At 44.8% G+C, this 23726-nt stretch overlaps 2 protein-coding genes across 2 annotated transcripts; both read left to right on the top strand.

Annotated features, from left to right (window-relative positions):
• The first annotated feature begins 548 nt into the window (after window positions 1–548).
• LOC307231144 (transcription factor 12-like) lies at window positions 549–10612 on the top strand. The gene is made up of 12 exons (XM_080001729.1): window positions 549–652; window positions 2995–3094; window positions 3721–3860; window positions 3963–4083; window positions 4176–4246; window positions 4980–5076; window positions 5625–5698; window positions 5797–5964; window positions 7685–7805; window positions 7940–8084; window positions 8698–8927; window positions 9227–10612. Exons 1-12 carry the CDS (start codon window positions 584–586, stop codon window positions 9367–9369), a joined length of 1479 nt encoding a protein of 492 aa, XP_079857855.1. The 5' UTR covers window positions 549–583; the 3' UTR covers window positions 9370–10612.
• A 594-nt stretch (window positions 10613–11206) lies between these two features.
• LOC307231481 (cingulin-like protein 1) lies at window positions 11207–23426 on the top strand. Its single transcript, XM_080002205.1, has 19 exons — window positions 11207–11259; window positions 12667–13737; window positions 13811–13905; window positions 14503–14605; window positions 14711–14806; window positions 14926–15074; window positions 15468–15609; window positions 15722–15934; window positions 16182–16388; window positions 16509–16613; window positions 16907–17059; window positions 17439–17609; window positions 17837–17989; window positions 18948–19037; window positions 20538–20621; window positions 21047–21171; window positions 21749–21857; window positions 22006–22169; window positions 22748–23426. Exons 2-19 carry the CDS (start codon window positions 12718–12720, stop codon window positions 22818–22820), a joined length of 3252 nt encoding a protein of 1083 aa, XP_079858331.1. The 5' UTR covers window positions 11207–11259; window positions 12667–12717; the 3' UTR covers window positions 22821–23426.
• The last annotated feature ends 300 nt before the right edge of the window (window positions 23427–23726 follow it).

Consider the following 23726-nt stretch of genomic DNA (forward strand, 5'->3'; position numbering starts at 1 on the left):
TTATAATATAATACAACTTGTAATTTAATGCCTTGCCAATGTCATTTTTATACTTTGATTCTTATCATGTTATTCATCATAATCACATTGTATGAATAGTTATAATAATACATGATATCGTATTTTATTAAATTATATATTATGTAACTATGACTTTAAGGCCTTGCCAATTTTTTATTATTATTTTTTTTTTGATACTTCGATCTTTAGTCATATTGTACATTGTAATCCTATTGTATTAAACCGTTACAATAATATAACAGGTCATAACAATATAGTACGATATCATTTAAATACATTTAATTTAATTGCGCGTTGCAATCGCCAATGTGGCAATTTTATTCTATTTAATTTCATCTCACCCCCCCCCCCCCCCCCCACCCCCCTCCGTGGTTCTCTCGACCAGATACGCACCAACGTTGCTCGCCCCCCTCCCACCCCCTCTCCGCTGCAGGAATGGTACGGTCCCGATTTGCATAAGTCGGGTGCGTGTTCCTGCAGAAGTGCGTGTGCGGTGCGGACGGTGCGCACATGAGTGGAAGCTGTGGGACCGTGACAGACCGACGCACCGATACAGACAGTTATGTACTGTGCTTATCCTGTCGCTGCGACAGGCAACAACCCATTGATGTACTGCTACAACATGAAACCAGTGAGTATCTACGTCCATGTTGATATATTTTTTATTTACATTTATATTCGCATTCCTATTTGATTTGAATTGGTGTTCTCGGTAAAGACGGACTCAGCCTGTCAGAGTTGTTATCACTAACTAACTGCCTGCTCTGTTTCGAGGATTGATCTCTTTTCACACATGATCTACAACATTTTAATCGGTATATGCATTGCATTAAAACCATTATTTATTTTCCCACAGTGCGGTTATGGCTTATGTTTTAAACTTGTGAAGCAGACTTCTCTTGAATATTGTAAATGACTTTTGTTGCCACAACATAAGTAAGGGAGAGCACAGGAGCTGGAAAGATCTTTATGTTTTAAAGTGTGAAAAGTTCTGTATTATATAATGTAAGTGTGGATGTTAGAGCTTTGGTGGAAATTTGTGCAAAATTGAGATATATATATTTTTTAACTTCATTTGTGAGGTTTTTTTACAAGCTGGGAATTAAGTTTTGTTGTAAGTTCTGGTGTAAGCGGTGTACACAAATAATTTCTTTTATAGCAGGTGGGGACATTTTCGTGTGATCCCCGGTTCAGGCCGTGTGTAAGTGTGTGTGTGTGTGTGTGTTTGTTGTCATCAAGTCACTCTGAGGTGCTCCAGAGCAGATCCAACTCCTCGAGCTGAGCGCTGTGTAGTCAAGTCCACCAACGGAAAAGATCTTGACATGAGGCAGATTGCTGCTATTTCTATTTGATTTAACCCTGCTATGCTGGAGCGGGCCCTACACCACTGCAACCATTATCAAAGGCAGCTTTGATCTCTGTGAGACTAACCATATCCAGACATCATGGATCACAGAAGCAGAAAATTGGTTGCATGTGGCTGGAGTTGGCCATGGTGGAACCACAGCGTAGGACTTGAATAGCAAGTCGAAATTCCACTCATCTGGTTCTCTAATGCAATATGCATTATGCATTTATAATAGAATGTTGTCATTATAAACCACTGATTTATATACCATATATATATATATATATATATATATATATATATAGTTATGATAAAGTATTTCCATTTCATGCTGAAATTCAAACAAAAGCCTCTTTGAAGAACATAAATATGCAGCAGTTGCTCAAGACAAAATCTTTAAATTATGCTCTTTATTGGGAGCCAAGTCCCTTATCATTTGTGATGCCATGATTGATGGTTCCTAAATCAATGCTGTGCTAAAAGAGGATTCCATGGTGACGGCCCCTCTCCAGCGGGGGCCTGGGAGGGTGTACCGGGGCGGGGGGTGGGACCATTATTAACGGGTCGCCTGCTACGCTGATGCTAAGGAGGACAATTGGCTTTATCCTCTGCCATATGCTGCCCACGGAGGCTCAGACAGGCCGTGTCGGCAGGGGCTCTTCTGTTTGGCCTGGCCCACAATCGCCACGGGACCCATGCCAACTAGGGTCACCGCTGGGCGTGTGTGTGCCTCTCTGTGTATGTCTGAGTGTGTGTGTGTGTGTGTGTGTGTGTGTGTGTGTGTGTGTGTGTGTGTGTGGGTGTGTGGGTGTGCATGTGTGTGTGTGTGTGTGTGCGTGCGTGCACGCCTGTGTGTGTGTGTGTGTGTGTGTGTTTACGTAGGTGTGTGGCCGCGTGCGCGTACTCAAGAGCCTTTAATAGCCTGCTTTATAGAACTTGTCGTCCGGGTAACTGACACCCCATTGATGTTGTGCAGGGGGATTTTTCTTTTTTTTCATTTCCTGGGGCACATCAAAGCAAGGAGGGAGGTACAGGTGCAGCCCAGACCTCGCTGTGTCGGAGCGAGGGAGCATGTGCCGCCTGCTCCATGCATTTATGCAGGACGTGGGCCTTTATCTTTATTAGGGGGAACCAAAGCTCTAGCCGATGGAAGCCGAGCCTTGATCATCTTTTTTGCAAGACGTGCGTGCGTGTGTTGAGTCCCTCCATCAAGGCCTAAATTCTAAGCTGCCCTCTAAGTGTTGTCGGCGTTGTCCGGACAAAGCGGGAATCGCGCCGGGCCCGCGCCCTTTATAAAGAAGCCGTATCCCAGTCGTTTGAACACAGACAAACCTTTTCATGATTAGAGGGATTTCCCTTGGCCAATGCTTCCTAAATCCCGGCGAGGAGGTGCATGGATCTGCAGCTTACGGATTATCCCGGTGGTTCTAAGTGTGCATCAGCTCTCTGCGTGCGGCCATAACACTGTGGATTCAGCAGCGTCACCCTCACTGTCCCTGTGTTTAAAAAAAATAAAATAAAACAATGCAAACAAAACTATCAAATTAGATTCTGTCATTTGACACGTCAGAGGTGGCCTTTGGCGGCGCGCTCTTGTTAAGCTGTTGTTTCTGCTCTTTGTGCAGGTTTACGGGCAGGGCCTCAGTAACGAGGACATCAATCAGAACTCCTCCTTGCACCCGTCCCACAAGGCCCCCAACAATGTGTTGGCCAGCACATTCTTCGGTAAGCCGCACCGCTCCACCTCATCTCACCACTCGGCCCCGGTAGAGGCAGGAGTCGCTCACAGTCACACCATATTATAGTCCAGAGCCGTGACATGTCCCGTTCTGAGTCGATTTTTGAAAACAAGCCTTCCTCCGTCAGGTTAGAACTCTTACCAATAACAGATTCCTTAGGACATAAAATGAGATCCGCTGGTAAATGCTCATATCCTTTTCATTTATCTGAAGTAGCACATTTTAAAACGTCACGCTCTATATGAAAATATAAGCTTGGATTTATTACTTCCATTACTTCTACTTGAGTTTAAGATATTTATTTAAAAGAAACAGTACTTTTGACTTTGAAGTATATTTTTTTAGTGCTGCACCCACCTCCAAACCCCCGAAACTGTTATCTCCGCCTTGCCGAGGTGGATCACCTCTATCTTCTCTTAATCGCCGTCCAAAGCGGCGAATAATCTGTAAAATCAAAGAAGTAGAAAGAAAAGTTATAAATAATGTAACAGTAATTGCCCTAATGAAGCCTGTTGGTGAAACGTTGTCTCATGCGCACTCTTTACTAATTTATATATCCATCATGCCTGGCTACCTGTCACAACAACTTTATTCCATTTCCCCTGCATTCAGACGGGACAAACAATTCCCCCGACATGTGGAACGCGGCCAACATGCTGAACCAGCAGAGCTACGAGGGCTTGCTGGGAGGAGCCCTGTCGCACCCGTCGCAGACGGGGATGTACGGCAACCCGGCGTCATACAATCACCTGGTGAGAAAACGAACCAAACAGAGAAAGAGAGCCCCCCGCGGTGACCTCTGACCCCCTCCGCCCCCCCCGTAGAGGCTAACCGTGGGTTCCCTTCCCTTCCAGGACTACTCGCCACACTCGGTGGCGGCTGCGGACGTCAGCAGGGGCCTCCCGCCGGTGTCGACGTTCCACCGCAGTAACGCGCCGCGCACGCCCGCCGCCAACAGCCCAGAGAGCTCTGCAGGTGAACGTCCATCTTTTTTTTAAAGAAAAGCTGTGAGCTTTATATTATTATTATTTTTTTAATAATATTCTAAAGTGAAGGTTTCCCTCCAGTCTCAGGGAACCAGGGCAGCCTGCCCAGAGGCTCTCAGACCGGCGATGCCTTGGGCAAAGCACTGGCCTCTGTAAGTATCCGCGGCGGGAATCCCATTAAAACCAGTTTGTTTGTTTCTGTGCGTTCAAACTGTCATAAAACCACAACATACGATACATACAAAAACATATTCGCACTGGGCTTTTTCACCAGCTTCTGCACGTTAACATTGAGCCTTTTAGACAGACTCCTGCATCGTTAAACCACGAGGATTCACGAGTGACGACATTGGAAAAATAAACAAAATGTCTTATCGAGCGATCAAATGTGTGTTATCTTATTATCTTCAACATAGAAAGGACATTTACAGTACCTAGAGCAGCGATTTGCAGCAACCTGTGGGCCCCTCCCCCTCGTGGTCTGCGAGGACACTGCGAATGAGCCACCGAATTGTTGGCAAAACAAAGATTTAAGAGAATATGAATTTATTTTTTATTAAAAAAACAACAAAAAAAAACAACAACTTCACACCTTGCTAACATAATCGAGCAGGTGTCGTGGTGGCCAATAGAATAATGAGTAGATAATGTGTTACATTTTATAGGAGAGTGGGTGTATGAATACGTACCAGATGGGCCGCGTGAATTTTTGGAACGCAGGGTTGGGCTCGTGTTTGGATCTTTCTTATGCCGACAAGCTATGCTGGCGTCTTGCATGTGTGTTTCATCGGCAGGAATGACAAGTTGCGTTGTTAAAATGATCTACGTTCTGCTGCCTGCGGTCCTCTAAACCCCAACCCCCTCCACCCTCTCTATACTTTGCAGATTTATTCTCCAGATCACACCAGCAGCAGCTTCCCCTCCAGCTCCTCCACCCCCGTCAGGTCTCCATCCCCCCCGCCCAGCTCCACCGAGCCAACAGGTGAAATACCTGGCTTTAGTAATGTTGAAGTATTCGTTGTCTTTACTTGATTAATACATTTTTAGGGCATGTTTTACCTTCGCCGGACTGTATTTCAATGCAAATATCTCACTTCTTTGCTCTGCTCTATTTAGCTGTGAGTGCGGCAAGTTGTATTTATTTTTTTTACGAAAATAGGCTTTTTCCATAGAAACAGAACAGTCTGTTTATACAATGCATTACAATTATAATCCGAGCCTGCATCAACAATTCAAATTGAACTAAAAGAGGTAAATGCATTAAGGATTGAAGGTGTTTTGACACCACAATATGAATGATTTTGTATATAGACACGTCTTAATGCAATATCAAGAACTTTATTACTTTAACTACTACTTGAGTAGTTGGATGGAGGTATTTAGACTTCTACTTTAGTGTAGGATATGAGTACCTTTTCCACCACTGGGTCAAAGTGCCGACAAACCATCTCCTCTAGTCAAAATGGGTCAACAACTATTGGCAAATTTTTCTTTTCTCATGGTCCACTTCGTCCTCCCTCTGTTTCCCAGGAACCAACATTTGGCCCCGGAATTCGGCTCAGGGCCCGGTCTCTCCCGCTTATGAATCCTCTCTCATATCGATGGTGAGAACCCGATCGGAACCAAACTTTCTGCTCCGACACGTCGGTCGGCCCCCATAATCCCTGAAAACCTCATGTTTGTGATGTCTGTTGTGTTTCAGTCTCAGGTGGAGGACCGCCTGGACAGGTTGGACGATGTAATCCACGTCCTGAGGAACCACGCGGTGGGGCCCACGGCGACGCTGCCGAGCGACATCCAGACTTTGCTGAACCAGAGCCAGAACCACAGCCCGGCGGGGTCCCTACCCTCCTGTCACACGCCCTCCATGGTACGAGCCGTGCTCCATCTGGGATACTGGCAGATGCATAGCATGCATAGCTTAGTACGGGTGGAAACAGAGAGGAGTGGGTGGGGTTGTGTCAAGGTTTCCGCAAGGTTTCTGGAAGAAAAAAAGCTTCATCTGGCATTTCAGAATCCTGGTAGAGGCGTCCAAATTATTACATAATCGCTCGATCACAATTATTTCAGCAGATCGTGATCTTTTTGTGAAAATCATGTGTTTCCATCCAAATCTTTTTTATTTATTATTATTATTATTATTATTATTATTATTATTATTATTATTATAATTATTATTATTATTTATTTTTTCTTTCAATTCTAAATTTTAAACCAGTGTTAGAAATGTTGCGATAATTAGAAAGTGGATTAGCTGACTTTTTCAGTTGGGTCGAGGAAAATTGACTATCAAATTTTTATGTTCCAATGTTTCAATGTCAATAGGAAGCTCCTCTGTAATAGGTAGACAAGTATTATTACACTATTATATTTATTATTATTATTATTATTATTATTATTACTATTATTATTATTATTATTATTATTATTGTTATTGTTATTGTTATTATTATTATTATTATTATTATACTGTGATAGTGGCATAAAATGAAAATAAGAGAAATTATTTATTGTAATTATTTGTATAACAATTAATCGTCAACTAAAATGCCTGATTGTGACAGCCCTAAATCCTGCATAATGGAATAAAGGTCAAAAGTACATGACTATATTAACCAGGAGTTTTTCAATTGTTGTTTTTGCTGATGAGTCAAAATTCAGTTACAGCGTCCATGGGAAAAATGAACGGCTTTTATACTTCCGGAACCTATTTCCTCCCAACAATTCCCCTCAATTTCCTCCCTACTTCTCCACTCCTACGCTCTATGCAAAGTGTTGGAGGTTTGCGTGGAATGGAGAGAAAGACTGACGGAGTATAAGAGAGGGCGAGAGCGAGAGAGAGAGAGAAAGAGAGCGAGAGAAAGAGCACACATTCTCGCAAATGTGTTTATAGCTTCAGACATTTTTCCCACATGTGCTATTTCCACATATTTTCCACACGGGGCTGAGTGTCGCTGTCCTTGAAATAGGAAACTGGACACAATGGGGAACGCCGTGACGCATTCCCCTTGTATGGAAAGGCCGCTCCATGGATATTAATTCCACTTCGGGGTTGTGGGAGATGCCTGCACCATGCACTCACATTTCAGCGTGCTTCCCTTTCAGACGGGGATTTGAGCCCAGCTGGAGTGGAAATGCATACAAGGAAAAGGGTTTTTAGTCTAATCCGGGTTGGGATGGGATGGGGGGGGTTGGTATTAAATTCCCTTACTTTTATTTTTCCAAATGATGTGTCGGAGGTAAATCATTCCTGAAAAGAATTAGGGGTATGTTTGAGTGTTTTATGTGCACGGTAGTTTCAGGGAAGGATAAAGATCCTCTGAGATTAAATTAATTCTTGGCAGAGAGTCGTCCGCCTTGGGTTACGGTGGGATTGAGGGGGCAGATGTTCGCCTTGTGACCTGTTTGCCACGGGTTCATTTTAAGGGATGTATGTGAGGACGGGCTTTACATGATGTCCCATCAGGCTCTGGCTCTGTACCTCAGGCCTGCGTAATGTGGCGCACTGCAAATTGAGATTTACTGCACACGTGTATAGTGCTTTCATTTCATAATCCCTTTGTTTTGTGGGTTTTTTTTTGGTGCTGCAGGTTGAGGCTGTTACAGGCATGAACAACAACCTCTCCGCCTTCCAGAGTCGTACACAGAACGGCCACCCGTACCAAGCCCGACATCGGGCCGCGTTGCAGACCATGCAGGGCGGAGGACGAGGTTGTACATAATTATCACCTGTCACCACTACTTTCATAGTAGACGCTATCAGGCACCCAACATACGAGATGTTACAGAAGACCCTCTTCAAGCCCTAAAGTATGTGTGTGTGTGTGTGTGTGTGTTGCCTTCAGGTTCCTTGGGGGGCTTGGGCGATCTGGAGCTTAAGTTGGAAGGCGGTGAGCGGGAAGAGATGATGCACACCAATCACAGCTCAGACAGCCAGAGATCCGATGAGGAGGGTGATAAACTGCATGGCGACAACAGTGCAAGGACCAGGTGATTGTTGTTAAATAAAAAAACAAGCTCTTTTGGTCAATGCAACCAATGAAGCGACAAGATATTCTTTGGCACAAAATCATATACAATGTTTGGTGTTAATTCCCAAAAGTCCTCCTCTTTGCAGGGCTGCATTGGGAAACATAAATGCAAATGTGATTAAAAGGGTGGATCTATAATCATATACAGAAATAATGCACATTTTAATTATCACTTTTTAATTTAGCAGTGCTGTGTGTCATCAAGCATGTGCTTACAGTAAACAAACATTTTTCAACCCTTACAAAGAAAGAATGCAATATGCATATGAAATTATCTTAACAAATGCATCAGCACGTTCATGGTCCCACTTGCAAAACATTTCGACCAGTCACCAGCAGGGGGCGCATGAATCCACAGAGTAGTTTAGAACTGTGGCATTTAAGGGTTATTTTTAAATTCAAGATCAAGATTCAAGATTCAAGAGGTTATTTCTCACATACATTTCATTGGACCTATTAACTATCTCACAGCAACTTATAAATATGCAATTCCGAAATCCTAACAACACGTGCAAGTGGTTGATGAGCATGCACGCCTGCGTGTCCTCACTCCCTGTCTTGTTCTTCTGCAGCATCCACGAGGATGAGGACCTGAGCCCTGAGCAGAAGGCGGAGCGCGAGCGCGAGAGACGGATGGCGAACAACGCACGGGAGCGTCTCCGTGTGCGGGACATCAACGAGGCGTTCAAGGAGCTGGGCCACATGTGCCAGCTGCACCTGAACAGCGAGAAGCCGCAGACCAAGCTGCTGGTGCTGCACCAGGCCGTGGCCGTAATACTTAGTTTAGAACAACAAGTCAGAGGTCAGTGCATTGTTCCCGATGGGTGGGGCGGTGGGATAGTGCAGCCTATCGGCCCTTCAGGAGCCCCAGGGGCCTTTCTCAGAGGTTTGCACATATTAATTGACATTTACTGTCTTTCTCATGGTGGAGATGTCACTTTGCCATTGCCAATTAGTTTTATTCACTATGCCTGGGTAACCTCAGGGTTTAAACAGTGTTTTAAACAGGGAGTTAGGTGCATTAGTGTGTGACGTGTTTGCGTCCACATTTCCTCGTCTACAAGGTCAAGCAACTAACTTGTATTTCTTTCGACTCCGTAGAGAGAAATCTGAACCCCAAGGCAGCTTGCCTCCGCCGACGGGAGGAAGAGAAAGCGTCTGCGTTGGCGACGGAGCCGCAGTCCATGCACATCGCGTTCCACCCGGGCCTGTCAGACTCCGGCAACCCCATGGGTCATCTCTGAACACTAAGCACACGAACAATGGCTTCTACAGTCTCCCACTGACAAGTAGAACCCTATCTGACAGATTGACAAAACGGTTATTAAAGGATTAGAATTACTCTTCATACAAACGCTGCAAAAAAAAAAAAAAGAGAAGGTCAAAACAACATTATGGCATTTTATAAGGATATTGGACCGTCCTTGGCCAACAAACGAATCAAACTGGATCAATGTGCCATTGGATACTTTGCAACGTTTTTTTTTTTTTATCACAAAACGAAAAATTCTGAATCTTTTTCCATAGGACTCTTTCAACTTTCTATTAACGATAACTTTTTGTTACTGCTGGTAAAATAAATTTATTTTCAGATTACGACTGTCACGGCTGTGTCATTAATACGCAGCTTGTCGACAGAGTTCCCGCTGAGACCACTCTGTTTGCAAAGTCAGATGCAATTGAACAATCATTTTTTTCACCTTCCAAATGAACTATTAACTTGTGCCTAAACATGTAACAGACAAACGCATTGTACGTCGAAGATGCTTTGTACATATTTTCTATTTATTATTGATTATCATTCAGTTTGGATGCCTCTCCCACACGTGGACAGGGTCACCTACAGGTCAAGACGGACGGGGCCCATGACAACAGTGATGAATGACGTTTACAATGCATCAGTATTTATCCTCTTTATCATTTCAACCGAGCTCAGAAGGTCCGAAATGTCGCGGACGTCGGCGGACGGCCACACGGGCGCGGGGAAGGGAAGCCGGCGTGCCACTTGAAACCTTTGCGTTCTTTGTGCGACCGACCCTTACAGGAGTTTGACCCTTCCGTGAATGGAGCCATCTCCGGGGGGAACGCGGGGCGCTGTATATCTTCTGTGAGCTCTATGATTTGTATATTTGCCGCGAGTGGTGTGTGTTAAAGCGGTGTCGTCAACCAGGAGGAGCGAGGGCCCGCCGGTGGGTGGAACGCCGCACCGCCTCGTCATCTAACGCCTCTGCTCCTCTTCAAAAGAACAAAAACAAGAAAAAACAAAAAACATTTTTTTCTAAGTTATCTAAGTTATATTTTATACAATTTCTTGTGTATGAGTTGTTTTCTCGATTCTGCCACTTCGCCCGTGAAACATTTTATGTTCCATTTTTGCTAAATGTAGTTTAGGTTTTGGGTTGTTATATACACCCTGCCCTGAGAAGGGTCATCCATGGGGTCAGGGCTGTGTTGGTGTCTAGTTTCCTTCTGTTCACACTGGTAGTGTGTGCTACACATGTACAGTTTGAGTATGTGTCAAAATAATGTAGAAATAAATGTTTTTCCAATATAGCTTAGAGTGTCTTTAATTATTATTATTTTTTTTAATGTGGATGAATGCACACGCACATAATATGTGCATGGATCAGGGAGGAAAGTAACAGAACAACTACTTTCTCACTGTTTCCAAGTATCTACTCTGTACTGACTTTTATAACACAGTAGTGTTACTTTATCTAATTGCTTATTTTAAACCAGAATTAATTTTTATATTTGCATATATTTGTTTTGCATATATAAATTACTAGGACACCACCCCGATTACTTTTGGTCCGTTTTAATGCGGATGTGTGCACGAGAACTCACCGGGGCGCTGGGTATGAGTACTCTCACCTCTAACACGTTAAGTGCATTTCGGAGCACGTACTTCCAGCGCTTAGAGTTGAGCAGAAACGCGCTACGTACATTTTTACTGCAGCGGTTTTGTGTCGGGGTATTTGTACTTTCAAACGCGTAACGGTTTCGAGTCGGGCGGACCGAACCTCTCTAAGCTCCGCCCCGGCGCGACGCGGCGGCTCACACTCCGGACGGACCCCACACCCGAAGCTCCCGGTCAGTCGCACACACCCCGCTCTGCGGTCAGCGCAGCACCGGTAAGTTCTCCTCTTCCGACGGTTTGTCTTCCAATTGTTTTGTGTTTGTTGGTTTTTTTTTAATCGTTCGTAGAAGCGAGTTTACTTCGGGACAAAGCTTGGGTAAATATCTAACGGGCGAGGCGAGTTTAAATTCAACGAAAACATGTTGGAAACGGGATGACAACGTGTGCTGCTGCTCGTTCCAATACAGAGGGTCGGTCAGGGCTGTTTTGGGGGGAAATCTCGTTGCTTACGTTCACACAGAAGGTGGCAAACGTGAAATATGAATTAGGAAGAAATGTGTCATTTGCTTATTCCAGGCTTGGCGTAGCAACATATAATGTTTGTATGGAGGTTTTGAGTTGGTAATAGGTTATTGCTGCTGTGAACGCTGTTTATTAAGGTTGAGGATAGTATCACTGAGAAAATGATAATAACCTGTATCTGTACAGCACTTTACATACACAACATGCAGTTTCATATTCATAAAGGACAATCAAATAATAATAATAATAATAATAATAATAATAATAAAGCAGCAAACAAGCCAAAAGCATTTAATAAACAAAAATAAAAAATATGCTATGCTTAACTACATTCAAGATTCAAGAGGTTCTTTGTCACATACATATACATATGGTCATACATATATGCAGTGAAATGTCATGACCCCCAGTGATTACGCACAACAAGCTGTAAAAATACTAAAAATACTAAAATGTGCGTAATATACTTATTTATACTCATTTAGGAAATTATGATTTACATTTGCGTTAGATCTCTTGATTTATTATTCTCGAATTATTGGGCTTGATCTACTCGAAGCCATTATCTCAGTTGCTCGGAGCAAGCAATAACTCTCAAATCATTGTCAAAGTAGGTCTATTGATAAGACGGGTCTATTGTTTACTGTGTGGTCTGGTGGTTGTTCAGAGAAACAGGAGAAGATCTGTTCGTAAACACGCTCCCCAAAGTGTATTCCACGGAGTGGATGACGACAGTCTGCCGCCGCGGCCAGTTGTGGTCGTCACGCAGTTCTTTACTACGGCTACACAATGCTGCACTGTCATGGCCACACAGGAGGATCTGTTTCCATTGCACAGCAATATAAGTGTGTTGTCACCATCGATTTACGCTTTCTTTCTGTCACTGACTGGTGTAAAAGCGGCGGTGCATTGTAAGGTGCTGTTGGAATGTCATTGTTCCAGGCTCAACGCAACTGTTGTGTAAACAGTTGTCCTGGACCAACCTGATACCACGATTGATGGATGACTTTTCCACTAACCTCGCCACGCATGGAAAGGCTCGATAACCAGATTTGTTCAGTCCTATGGTTTTGTTTTGTTTTGGTTTACGACAATTGTCAGTGCTGTGGGACCATACGTCTAAACATATTCATTTTTACATATTTATTTATTTCTAAAGTTGTATTGCTGTCCAGTCACGGGGGCTCCCGGTCAACTCATCGGAGTCCCAATGGAGTCTCACAGGATGAGTGGATCTCCGGACGTCGGGATTCAGAGAAGCTACGTGCAGCGGCACGACCCACGGAGCAGCCCCGACAGCCTGTTTGGGGTGAAGGTGCGGATTCAAGGAATAAAAGGTCATCCGTATGTGGTGCTAAACAACACCGGCCACGACACCCAAATGGATAACTCCGACATAGTCCAACAACCTGAGTACAAGAGGGGATCTCCTATTGGCAGGCCAGAGGATAAAGGCACTGTTAATATACCAGGCCCGTGTGCAGACTCTGTTTATGAGTTTAGGGAGTCAGGGAGATCTGCAGCCTCCAATATGCTTCATTACCAGAGACACCCAGAGCTGCTTCGACCTTATGACCCTGAAAACAACAACCTCAAGCTCGTCATTCCACCCCAAACCACCACGGATGCACGACCAGTTAAACTGCAAACCAGCGCTCCTCCTAATACAACCACGGTGGCCCATTTGCCCAGAGTGAGGATCCCCTTGCCAAATGAAAGCCCAGTAGAGGACAGTAATGAGATACAGGACCAGGAAGCTACTTTAAGAGAAGAGACCCCTGCGAGATCTCCAAACTCCGTGGAGGCAGGCTCCATCTCCTCTGTCGGACGGCTCATAGACCGGTTTGACGGCACCCAAAGGAAGGGCAGGTTTGGACCAAGGAACAGAATAGACCCAGAGGAGCGGAGGAGGTCTCGCAGCGCTGAAATCAGACGGACGCCGGACTCCTCCTCCTCCTCCTCCTCCTCCTCCAGCACAACCTCCTCCCTGAGGGGCCTCAGGAGCGAGGCGCCCGAGTCCCCGAGGTCGAGGCTCTTCAGAGGAGACACTACGACAGCGGCTAACGGAAAGGAGCAAAACGCAGCCGCCACTCCACTGTTCAGAGGACATCATGGGAAAGGGCCAGCGTCCCACCAGGCACCGAAAGCTCTCCGCAGTATGGACCGAGCCCCCCTGTCCAGATCGATGTCTTCCAACAACGCTGACCAAACCGATGAGAGAGACGCACAGGTAAAGAGTTTTATTACAAAAGGCGTCAGTATTTCCAAAGGTTGTATTTATTGGCCATGTGGTTCGTAAACAGGTCACTCCTGATCTTCTGAAAGGACAGCAGGAGCTCTCAGCAGACGCAGACGATGACACTGCCAAGCAGATGCTGTTCTTCTACCTCAAGGAAGGGTGAGTGTCCAGTGTTTTTCCCATTCCACCGCATACTATTTCTTAATTTAAAAATCACTTTCTAGCACTAAGCATACCTTGAATGGAAGGAACATTTCATGATGATGAAAAATATAACTTGTTCGGCATGCCATACTCGCCTTTTGACGATAGGAGTGCAAGTCCGTAACAGCTGTGGTCATCTCGTGTTTTCAGATAAGGGAGTGCTGTTACAGCTGTGTGTGCTCAAACACACAGCGCGATGGAATTCAGGGCATGAACCTATTTCCACATTGCTGATGAAATATGGTTTTTGCCTTTTTGTCTCTGTACTGAGCTCGCATGTTAATAACATGCTTGCTATAACGTCATGTTTTACTTGCATAACATGCATCTGCCTCATTTAAAACTCTCTGCTCAGGGATATCTGATTATTAATTTAGATAGAAAACCAAGACAAAGTGAACCCACCCAAACATAATTTTCCTCCATCGGGTTAACCGAGGACACGGTTACTCATTTCAAGACAATAGAAAAAAAAATGCTTTGTTGTTATGATTTAACACCTCAAATACTGCTGCGGTGTTTTCCAGCTGGATGAATTGGTTGTTTTTTCAGGACAAGCGATGATGATTCCACCACTCAGGAGAAGGTCGGCCTTGTGTTTGACAGGATGAACAAACTCAAGTGGAACACAGCTGAGAATGTGGAGGAGGAAGAAGTGAGCTGTGGGGGAGTCAGCCTGCTCGGCTTATCAGCGAAGCATAATAAAGTGTTACGTAGTGATAGAACTTCATCTGATGTCTTCTTCTCCTCCAAACTCTAGAATTATGCTGCAAAGGCAAAGGAGCTGCAGGAAAAACGGAGTGCACTGGAGGATCAGGTTTCAGAGTTAAAGAACCAACTTGAGATTGAGACTAAGGTACTAAATATTACAATCCTTAAATCCAATATGTGTTTTTGCCTAAATCAAACATATTGTGTCCTGTTCGCGTTTTGGCCTTTGGGAGGTTTTTCTACCGAAGTTTTTGCCTTTGGTAGAATGAAAAGATTCTGGCCAAGGCCTGTGAAAAGGCCAGGACTGAGAGAAAACACCTTCAGGAAGGGCTGACCCAAAGTCAAGCTGATCTCTCCAAACTCCGGGACAGACTGACTGAGATGGGGGCGGAGCTTGAGTCCACCAAACAGGAGTAAGAGTTGAAGTCTTTGAGTCTTTGCAATCTATGTGTTTCATTAGAACTTCATATTTTAATGGACAATTAAATAAAATAAGAAAACAGGTTTTCTATGGAATTCCAGGGAAATATTATGAGATACTTTTTTTTTTTTTTATCTCCCATGAAAATTGAATCAATGGGTCTCATTTTTTTCTAAGTAAGTTTGAGCATCATTAATACCCAAATGTAAATGTGAAGCACATGGATAAAAAGGTTGTTTCTCAAAGATTTATCAAAATGCAAACTGAGATAAATTTCCCTCTACAGTTTACCTTTACCTTTGTGTCAAACGTTTTCCAAACAAATACACACACGTTTCATAAATAAGTCTCCATGACGAGCGTTTTGTGTCTCCATGCGCGTCAGGCTGGTTCGGTTGAGGGCCGAGAGAGACAGATCCAAGACAGAGATGAAAGACCTTCAGCATCAGCTCTCTGAGATGCATGACGAGTTGGACCACGCCAAGCAAATGGAGGTGGTGAACATGGAGAAAGAAGTCCTTCTGAAAGTGAGGGGAACATAACATTCCTCCCAAGACACGCCGCGATCGCATAGTGATCACTGAAGTGTACATGGAAACCCTAGTCAGCGGTGGTGTGCTTGTTGGGCCTCTGTGCTAGGAAGTGGCCCAGCTGCGCGGGGACTTCCAGGAGATCCTCCAGACGCAGGAGGACCAGGAGGAGGTGCTGCACCGCAAGGAGAGGGAGCTCAGCGCCCTGAAAGGAGCTCTGAAGGAGGAGGTGGAGACGCACGACAGAGAGCTAGCTGCTCTCAAGGAGGAATACCAAGAGGAGGTCCAGAAGCTGCTGAGAACCGTGGAGCAGACCAAAGAGGTTACACTCATTATTTTCTCTCAAGGTACTGTAAATGTGTCGCTAATGTCGGGGCGTAGGATTAGGCAGGACGGTGATCACTGAGTTTTTGACCATCTCGAACCAAACAACCGCGCTCTTGACAATCCTTAAGACAAGAGGTTTCCTTATGACTCCCTCGAGATCTAGAACATTTGGGTGGGACTCCTCTGTTCTATGGTAGGCATTACACTATCCGTTTTTCATCTTCTTTGTTCTTTGTTCTTAGAGCAACAATCTTCTTGGCCATGAGAAGGCGGAGGCAGAGGAGCAGCGAGGAGCAGCCAGAGGTCAGGTGACAGAGCTGAGCCGGCAGAGGGACTGTCTGAAGGAGCAGGTCCAGCAGCTGGAGAACAAGGTGGATCGGCTCAGCGACGCCATCCAGGATTCCAAAGTGCTGGAGAGACAACTGGAGCGACGTGCGAATCAGCTGGAGGTGCGAGACGTGGTGGTGGTAGGGTTACCCTGGTTTAGAAGAATCGTGCAATTCTGGTGTTTTAAATTCAATTAAAAAAATTAAATAAAATAAAAAATTGGATTCCTCGCTGGTCCCTAGAGAGAAAAGCAGCAAGTTGAGCAGGCGCTGACGGATGTGAGGCAGAAAGAAGAGGAGATGTCTCGCTCCAACCAATCCCTTCTCACCCGTTTAGAAGATGTGCAGGTAACGGCTGGGACGGGCTCAATATCCAAATGTGTTTCTGAAAACCTCCCAAGAAAAATGGGATTTTCAAATGATACTGATTGTCTACGTAAAGCTATCTGATGGGATGGGGGGGTTACTTTTTTTAAATGTCCTCAAATGACAAAAAATTACATTGATGTGGGCCCAACACGCTTTAAATATGCGTAAATATGTAATGTGTGGTCTGAAAAAAAATGGTTATTCTAATGGACAAATTATATTCTAGACAGTTCTTGGAGCTCACGCACTTTTCCTCCGTGCACCTCTAACAGTGTGAGCTGACCAAACTCAACCACGAGCACAGAGATCTGAAAGAGAAGCTGCGGGAGGAAAGGAACCAGCGAGAGGAGCTGTGGAAGACCAAGAATGAGCTGGAGGAGGAGAGGAGGCTGCAGGACCGGACGGTGGAGCAGCTGCAGACGAAGGTGAGAGGAGACATATATATATATATATATATTTCAGACACATATGACCTAAAAACCTCTTATACTGTATGTGTTATGCTTTCTCTACTGCTCATCTGTTAGGAATTTATTTTTTATTTTTTGTTTCTTCTCTATTACATTTGTATCTCTATTATACAGTACACAGTATTTTTATGCCATTTAAATTTGCACGTTTGGGGGGTCACAAGTCATTTTTCATAGTTCATTGTATGTGTAGTCTGTAGCCTGTGCACTGTTATGCAGAACGATGCCAATATAATGGAATTAAATTGTGTTGAACACACAGTGTGCTACAAGACGATATTTCCGAGGAACGAGCCGTTACCGCTCTCCTCTTGTGTTCGATCCGACTGGACAGATGAGCCACATCATGGACGAGTGCGAGGTGTCGACGGACACGCTGCAGAGCCAGGTGGATGAGGCCCGGGAGCGCAGTCAGAGGGAGTTGGCCGAGCTGAGGCGGCAGCTGCAGGAAAAGGGAGCGGAGCTGGAGAAATCCCGACAGACGGCCAAGAAGCTGCAGGACGAGGTGCGGCGCAAGTTGTCATTCTGACTCATCGATTTCTCGTTCGGATTTGCTGAGTACTGAGGATATTACACACAGCAACACAGAGGGTCATAAACATAGACATGTCTTGTTAGTTTGTCTTGCCACGGCCAAATGATAATTGAAATGACTCTGACAACTGTATTCATAGAATTGTAGACGTTGCCCCATGTCTCAGTGGGTGTTTTTCCTCTTGTCTATGTGTTTAGCTGCTCTCTCTGGAGGAAGGCGTGCAGCAGAGCCGCAGGGAGCAGCTCGAGGCCCAGCTCAGGGGCCGGCAGCTGGAACTGAAGGTGTCTGAGCTGGAGGAACGGAGCGCAGCCACTGTGGAGGACCGAGGCCGACAGGTCAAACTGATGGAGGTAGAACCTGATGGCTGTAGAACCTGTCTGTCTTTTATTCATGAAGACGCATACATAAATACACAAAATCATTCTCATAGTTCAGAATGTTACATATTATGGTTCAGACTCGTTTTCATTGGCCTGTCCTCATCCTTATTTGTAAATACATTATGAATTCCCGAACAATTCACCAGGTTTACCACCACAAAACATTTTCATTTGCACTAGTATGTGCGTTGCTTCCCTAAGCGTCTTAAACTGTTCCTTGTTGGAGGTGGCAGTGTTTGCCATCTGTGGAAAAGAGAAACCGTCACCAAACGTGACACAGTGACATCAGCGTTGTTGACATTGGGTTGAAAGCTTCTGTTTACTGTTTAAACTTATCAAACCTGTCTTACTGTCTCAGTGTGCACAGACGGGCTCAGTCACTCAATTGAGGCACGTTGGATTTATACAAGGCCATAACTTTGGGTTTGAACCTTGCGGGGGGTTGAGGTCCCCACCCTTCGAGCCCTGAGAGAACCTCATTAAATGATGGTTTCTTCGGAATTCTATGGGGAAGAGACACCAAAACACCTGGATGTACACATTCCAACTAGTGCAATGTATGGGTGCGGCGTAACGTCTCACAAATAGAAGGTTGAAAAAAGAAGGTTCTTTCTGCTTACTAATGAGAGTTGAACTGAGAAAACCAACAACATTAAGATGTTTTATAACATTTTACATATTTTCATTCATCATGATATGGTTATTGGGGAAGTAACAACCCCCATCCCCCATGGTCTACGACCTTGGATTCATAGAATTTTACTTCAATGCATCAAACTATCCTTAATATTCTGAGAGTTTATGCACGTACTGCGGAAAAAAATTCTGACTTTGTTTCTTCATTTTGTCTTCATGAAATGATTTGATAAGCCCCACATTATCCAGCCATTTGTTTTTGTTTTTTTATACCTTTTTCTCTTGTTCTCAGGGGCGAATCAGACAACTAGAGGAGGACCTGACTGAGGAACGCAGCAGCGCCGACCAAATGATGGAGAGAGTCGACAAAGGCAAAGAGCAGGCGAGTTCAGTGCCACGGCACTTTGATCAAAGAGGTGTCATTGCATATCTGCTTGTGTTCAAATGTTGCCTTAGCCCTGTTGGTGATGGACAACTTTCAGTCATCGATGATGATGATGATGATGATGATGATGATGATGATGATGATGATGATGAGGAGGAGGAGGAGGAGGAGGAGGAGGAGGAGAAGGAAGAGGAGGAGGAGATGGCGAAGGATTTACTTCGGCGTGCTGATAAGAGGAATGGTAAATGGCGAGCTTGGTGAAAGATGGAACACCGGTGGTCTTGACTCGGACTGGGGGAAGGAGGTCTTCAGGGCATCAGGCCTCAGCCATGCCTTCTTGGTAGTAGGTGTGGTTGGGGTGTGGTCCCCTCTCCAGAACATCAGTTAATTCCAACCCCATTTAGTCAATGACCTCACCCATCATGCCTGAACATCGCTGACTCTTAATTCACAGATGTCAGAATTTGAAAGTGCCTCCCGTCCACCAGTGTGCCACTGAAGTAGGTCAGTGTTCAGAGGAGCAACGTGTTGCAGACTAATTGTCAGAATATGTTGTTTTGGGTAGACTGGACACACAAACATTATCTATTCACATTCCCTCTCCTGGGCCTCAGTGTCCTTACAGAAGCAAAGCCCTCAGCCTCTCACCGTCTGATGGGACTGTTCAGACCAGACGCAATTTCCTTTATAATAACATCTGATTTGAATCGAAATAGTTTGTCATTAGGTACCGCCTCTAGCAGTAAGCTAGGGCTGTAGACACGACTACATGTTGATGTGTATTGTCCTCTGGAGCTCAATGGGTCAAGCCTTGTACTTATAGTGGAGCGATCCACTCAGGATTGTTATGCTCCCACTGTGACGTTGGTCTGTCATGAGTTTACATTGACAGTGAATGTCTTTTGGAATGCTGTCAGGGATTCTGCTTCTCTCACCATTAGTGGGGATAGCAGCCCACCTATTTCCCCCGTCAACGGTGAAATGTGAAAATTCATTTTAAAGAAAAAGTTTGCTTTAGTGTAGCATAGGATGACAGGTTTTCAACTCCCCGATGTTTTATTGTTTCGCCCCAAAAAACATACTCTATGTCACTGTTTACAACATGCAGAAAAATGCAAGGAGAGCACAGATACAGTGCAGATATCAAACATTGTCTGGTAGTTCTTGGCGTTCACCAGTCCCTTTGACGTGTTATCTATCTTACAAACTCGGTTTTAATTTCTCCAAAGATTGCTTCACGCTCTACGGGGTTGGAGTTTCCAACAAGCTAACAGGTGACTCATCGCGGGAGGAGACTCTGCATAGTTGGATTTCTTCTGCCAAACACCGTCACAGTGAAATACTACGACAGTGAAACTGACAATTTGTAGGGCCCCCGGTTTGTCCAATAAACAAGTAAAGGGAGCAATCCAGGCAAAACGTACAACAATCCCCCTCCTCCCACTAATACACATTCACATCACACTGTATTTATATCTTTTTGGCGGTGAATCACAGATGGAGCAGCTGAGAAGCGAGCTTCAGCAGGAGCGAGCGGCCCGGCAAGACCTTGAGTGTGACAAGACGAGTCTGGAGCGACAGGTACTGCACCCGCTTCACCCGCTGCCCCGAGAGAAATGTGGGTCAAAAAGTGCTCTGAATTGTTTTCTTTCTTCCTTTTTTTTCTTCTTTTTTTCCCCCGAAACCTTAACCGAGTGAACCAGATGTTTTCGATTGGAGTCGCAGCGTCGAAACCATCTGGAATTCATTGAATTCTCTGACATTGCATACTCTGTGTGTTCCATCGCGTCAGACACTCCAAATCCCAACTGATCCCGCTTTGCCTGATAATGATCTGTGTTATGTCCCGTTTATGTCCTGTTTTCTTATTTAATTTATTCAACGCTTTTACTCGGCATTCCAAATTAATTTTTTAGATATCTACCATCCACCCGAGGGTCTACACACATTATGTTTATCTTACTCTGCTCCATGAGGTTTTTATTTTTTTTTATTTCCCTCCACAGAACAAGGATCTGAGGGGCCGGGTGACGCACCTGGAGGGCTCCCAGAAAACCACCCAGGACTCTCTAGTGTCCAAGCTGAATGGCCGCATCCAGGAGCTGGAGGAGCGGCTGCAGGGGGAGGAGAGGTGAGCGCCTGTCACGTTCATGTACCCGACGGTTTGAATGCCGCTCCCTGTGCAGCTTCCCAATGTGTCCCTGGCCACGACAAACAGCATCTTTTTATGTTTTACGCTTTTCTATTTTTAAAAAATGTTCCCTCTGTAAAACGTGGAAGAGATTTTATCATTTGTATTTTACGAGTTGCCCGGGGAAAAACATCTTTATAAGTTTAGCCATAGCTCTGTTATTTGTTGACATAAAAGCAGAATAGAACATTGACTCCGAGGTCGCCGATAGATTTACTACGTAGATCTGACCAGCAAACTCTTTACTATAGAGTTTCGGATATTAATCAAATAAAAAATGTATGCGAGAAAAAAGCCAGAGACTCCAGAGGGTTAAGATGTACGAATGAACTCCTTTACGACTGTGTTAGTGTTCTGGAGAACGGCGACATAAACTTTATGATTTTTAATTTACAGCAAACATGTTGTCAGGCTCCCTCATGAAGTGGAGATGAGTTTTCCCTGGTCTCGGTGAACGTGGCGGGTTCTGAGCTTAACAGGCCTGAAAGTGAAGTGATGCTGTGACACTCGTTCTCAGAGACAACAACATCCTACAGCAAGTGAACCGCAAGCTGGAGCGCAGGGTGAAGGACATGAAGATGCAGGTGGAGGAGGAGCTGCTCAGTCTGCAGAACCAGAGGGACCAGGTAGGATTCCCGGGCCGACGTCATCACCCGTCCTGATTCCACAGGGATTTCCTTCCCACCGGGGCTTGAATAAAATAAAGCGAAGTTAGAAAATCCGAGACGTGCTGGCTTCACGCCGGTCAACTCCTTGTTCTGTGAAACCCCGCAGCTCACCCAGAAACTGAAAACGGCCAAGCGACAGATGGACGAGGCGGAGGAGGAGATCGAGCGTCTGGAACATTCCAAGAAGAAAGTCCAGCGAGATCTGGACGAGCAGCTGGAGGCGAACGAGCAGCTCCACGGCCAAATAAGCACGCTGAGGAACGAGATGAGGTGAGCGGGGCCTTCCTGACGTTCCTCTGACCCAACGTTCCACCGGAGTTGAGAAACATGGACTCATCTGTTACTGTTTTCACACCAAAATTAGCGGTGTTAAACCCGGGTCAACCTGCTAAAAATAGGCGATTGGCACCTTTCCCATTGCCCGGAGAAAAGCCGTTTGACGCCAGGAGCACGTGGGAAAAGGGGCGTGTCATGGTTCCAGTGTGATTGGGAACAAAACAGTAGAGGAGACAGCAACTTAAACAAACAACGCCATGAAAATGTAAAACTTGGGAAAAAGTATTTTGAGCCGTTCAAAAGAATCGGACCGTTCATGAACGACCCAACACTACAGTAGAAGTAGCGTGTAGCACCGGAAGCACGGACACTCCATGCCCCCGCCGCGCACCGAAGGACCTGTCCGCGGCGGGAGCATGGAGTGTCCGTGCTTCCGGTGCTACACGCTGGTACGCCCTGGCCTCATTTGAGAAACACTGCTCTAAACATTATTGTCCGTTTGTCTGCGTGTGTTTATGCCTGTTTTATAATAGGGTATTGCGAGGGTATTTATTTATGGCGTTTATTTTCAGGCGGAAGAAGAAATCGACCCCGCTAATGATGATTGTCGACGATGACGTTGACGATGCAGACGCCTACGACTGAGTCAAAACGTCTCACACAAGAAAAAAAACCTGAGAGACTCTTACATAGCTTTCTGGCAAATCCTGATTTTTAACCCTCATACATAATTCCATTAACAACTCAGGGGTGACTTTACTCTTTATGCTGCAGATGCCACGGAGTCTCGATGACACTGACCTCTAGTGGCAGGATCTGTAACTACAGCTCAAGACAAAACAAGTCACCAGCAAAGCCTTTTGTATAAAGTTTGAATTTTAATGTTTCAATGTATAATGTTTTAAATACTAAGTTATTATATTGTGTGTTTTAAAACAACAACAATACATGTTGTGAAAAAATGCATAACTTTTTGGACTGAAATGGGTTAGGGTTCTTATCTGACATCTTGCTTTTGAAACTCCCTCTCTGTTCTCAATTTGTGATATTTCGATGGAAAAGGGCTGTGCCGTGGGGGGGATTTGTTTTGAAAATGAACAACAGGCCGATGTTACGTACCAATATATCCGGCTGTATTTGCTCTTACTAAACAGCAGTGTTCAGTTCAGTGTTTTCATGCTTCAACCATTTGCTTTCAGTGCCTACAAAACTGATTAAAGTGGTAATCCGTGAGATTATTTTGTTCAAAGATCCCATACGCATTCCAAGATTTTTTTTTTTTGTTGATATTCATCCCATATTTATTTAGCTGGACATTAAATGTATTTACATGTATATACAGTATATGCATTTCCGTCGCTGGAGGTGGGGTCCACCTTTCCCAAATTCCTTTCACTGATTGAGGGGTCCACCTTTCCCCTCAATCAGTGAAAGGACTTTGATAAAGCGGCGTAGATAGCTGTGGTCAGTAAACAGTTGATATAGCTGAACATTTACAAAAAGGGCGAGTGATGTTGAAAAAAAAGAATGCAGCATTCTGGGACATGTAGA

The sequence above is a fragment of the Zeus faber genome, assembly GCF_960531495.2.
Source record: "Zeus faber genome assembly, chromosome: 6".
In the NCBI taxonomy this organism is placed as follows: domain Eukaryota; kingdom Metazoa; phylum Chordata; class Actinopteri; order Zeiformes; family Zeidae; genus Zeus; species Zeus faber.

What these genes read in the sequence shown, in the direction of transcription:
- LOC307231144 (XM_080001729.1), top strand. Translation starts at nt 584, where the DNA reads ATGTACTGTGCTTATCCTGTCGCTGCGACAGGCAACAACCCATTGATG. An exon ending in CAGCCCAGAGAGCTCTGCAG is followed by an intron (nt 4,084 to 4,175) that starts GTGAACGTCCAT and finishes GTTTCCCTCCAG; the next exon opens with TCTCAGGGAACCAGGGCAGC. An exon ending in CATGCAGGGCGGAGGACGAG is followed by an intron (nt 7,806 to 7,939) that starts GTTGTACATAAT and finishes TGTTGCCTTCAG; the next exon opens with GTTCCTTGGGGGGCTTGGGC.
- LOC307231481 (XM_080002205.1), top strand. Translation starts at nt 12,718, where the DNA reads ATGGAGTCTCACAGGATGAGTGGATCTCCGGACGTCGGGATTCAGAGA. An exon ending in CCGATGAGAGAGACGCACAG is followed by an intron (nt 13,738 to 13,810) that starts GTAAAGAGTTTT and finishes GTTCGTAAACAG; the next exon opens with GTCACTCCTGATCTTCTGAA. An exon ending in CTTGAGTCCACCAAACAGGA is followed by an intron (nt 15,075 to 15,467) that starts GTAAGAGTTGAA and finishes CATGCGCGTCAG; the next exon opens with GCTGGTTCGGTTGAGGGCCG.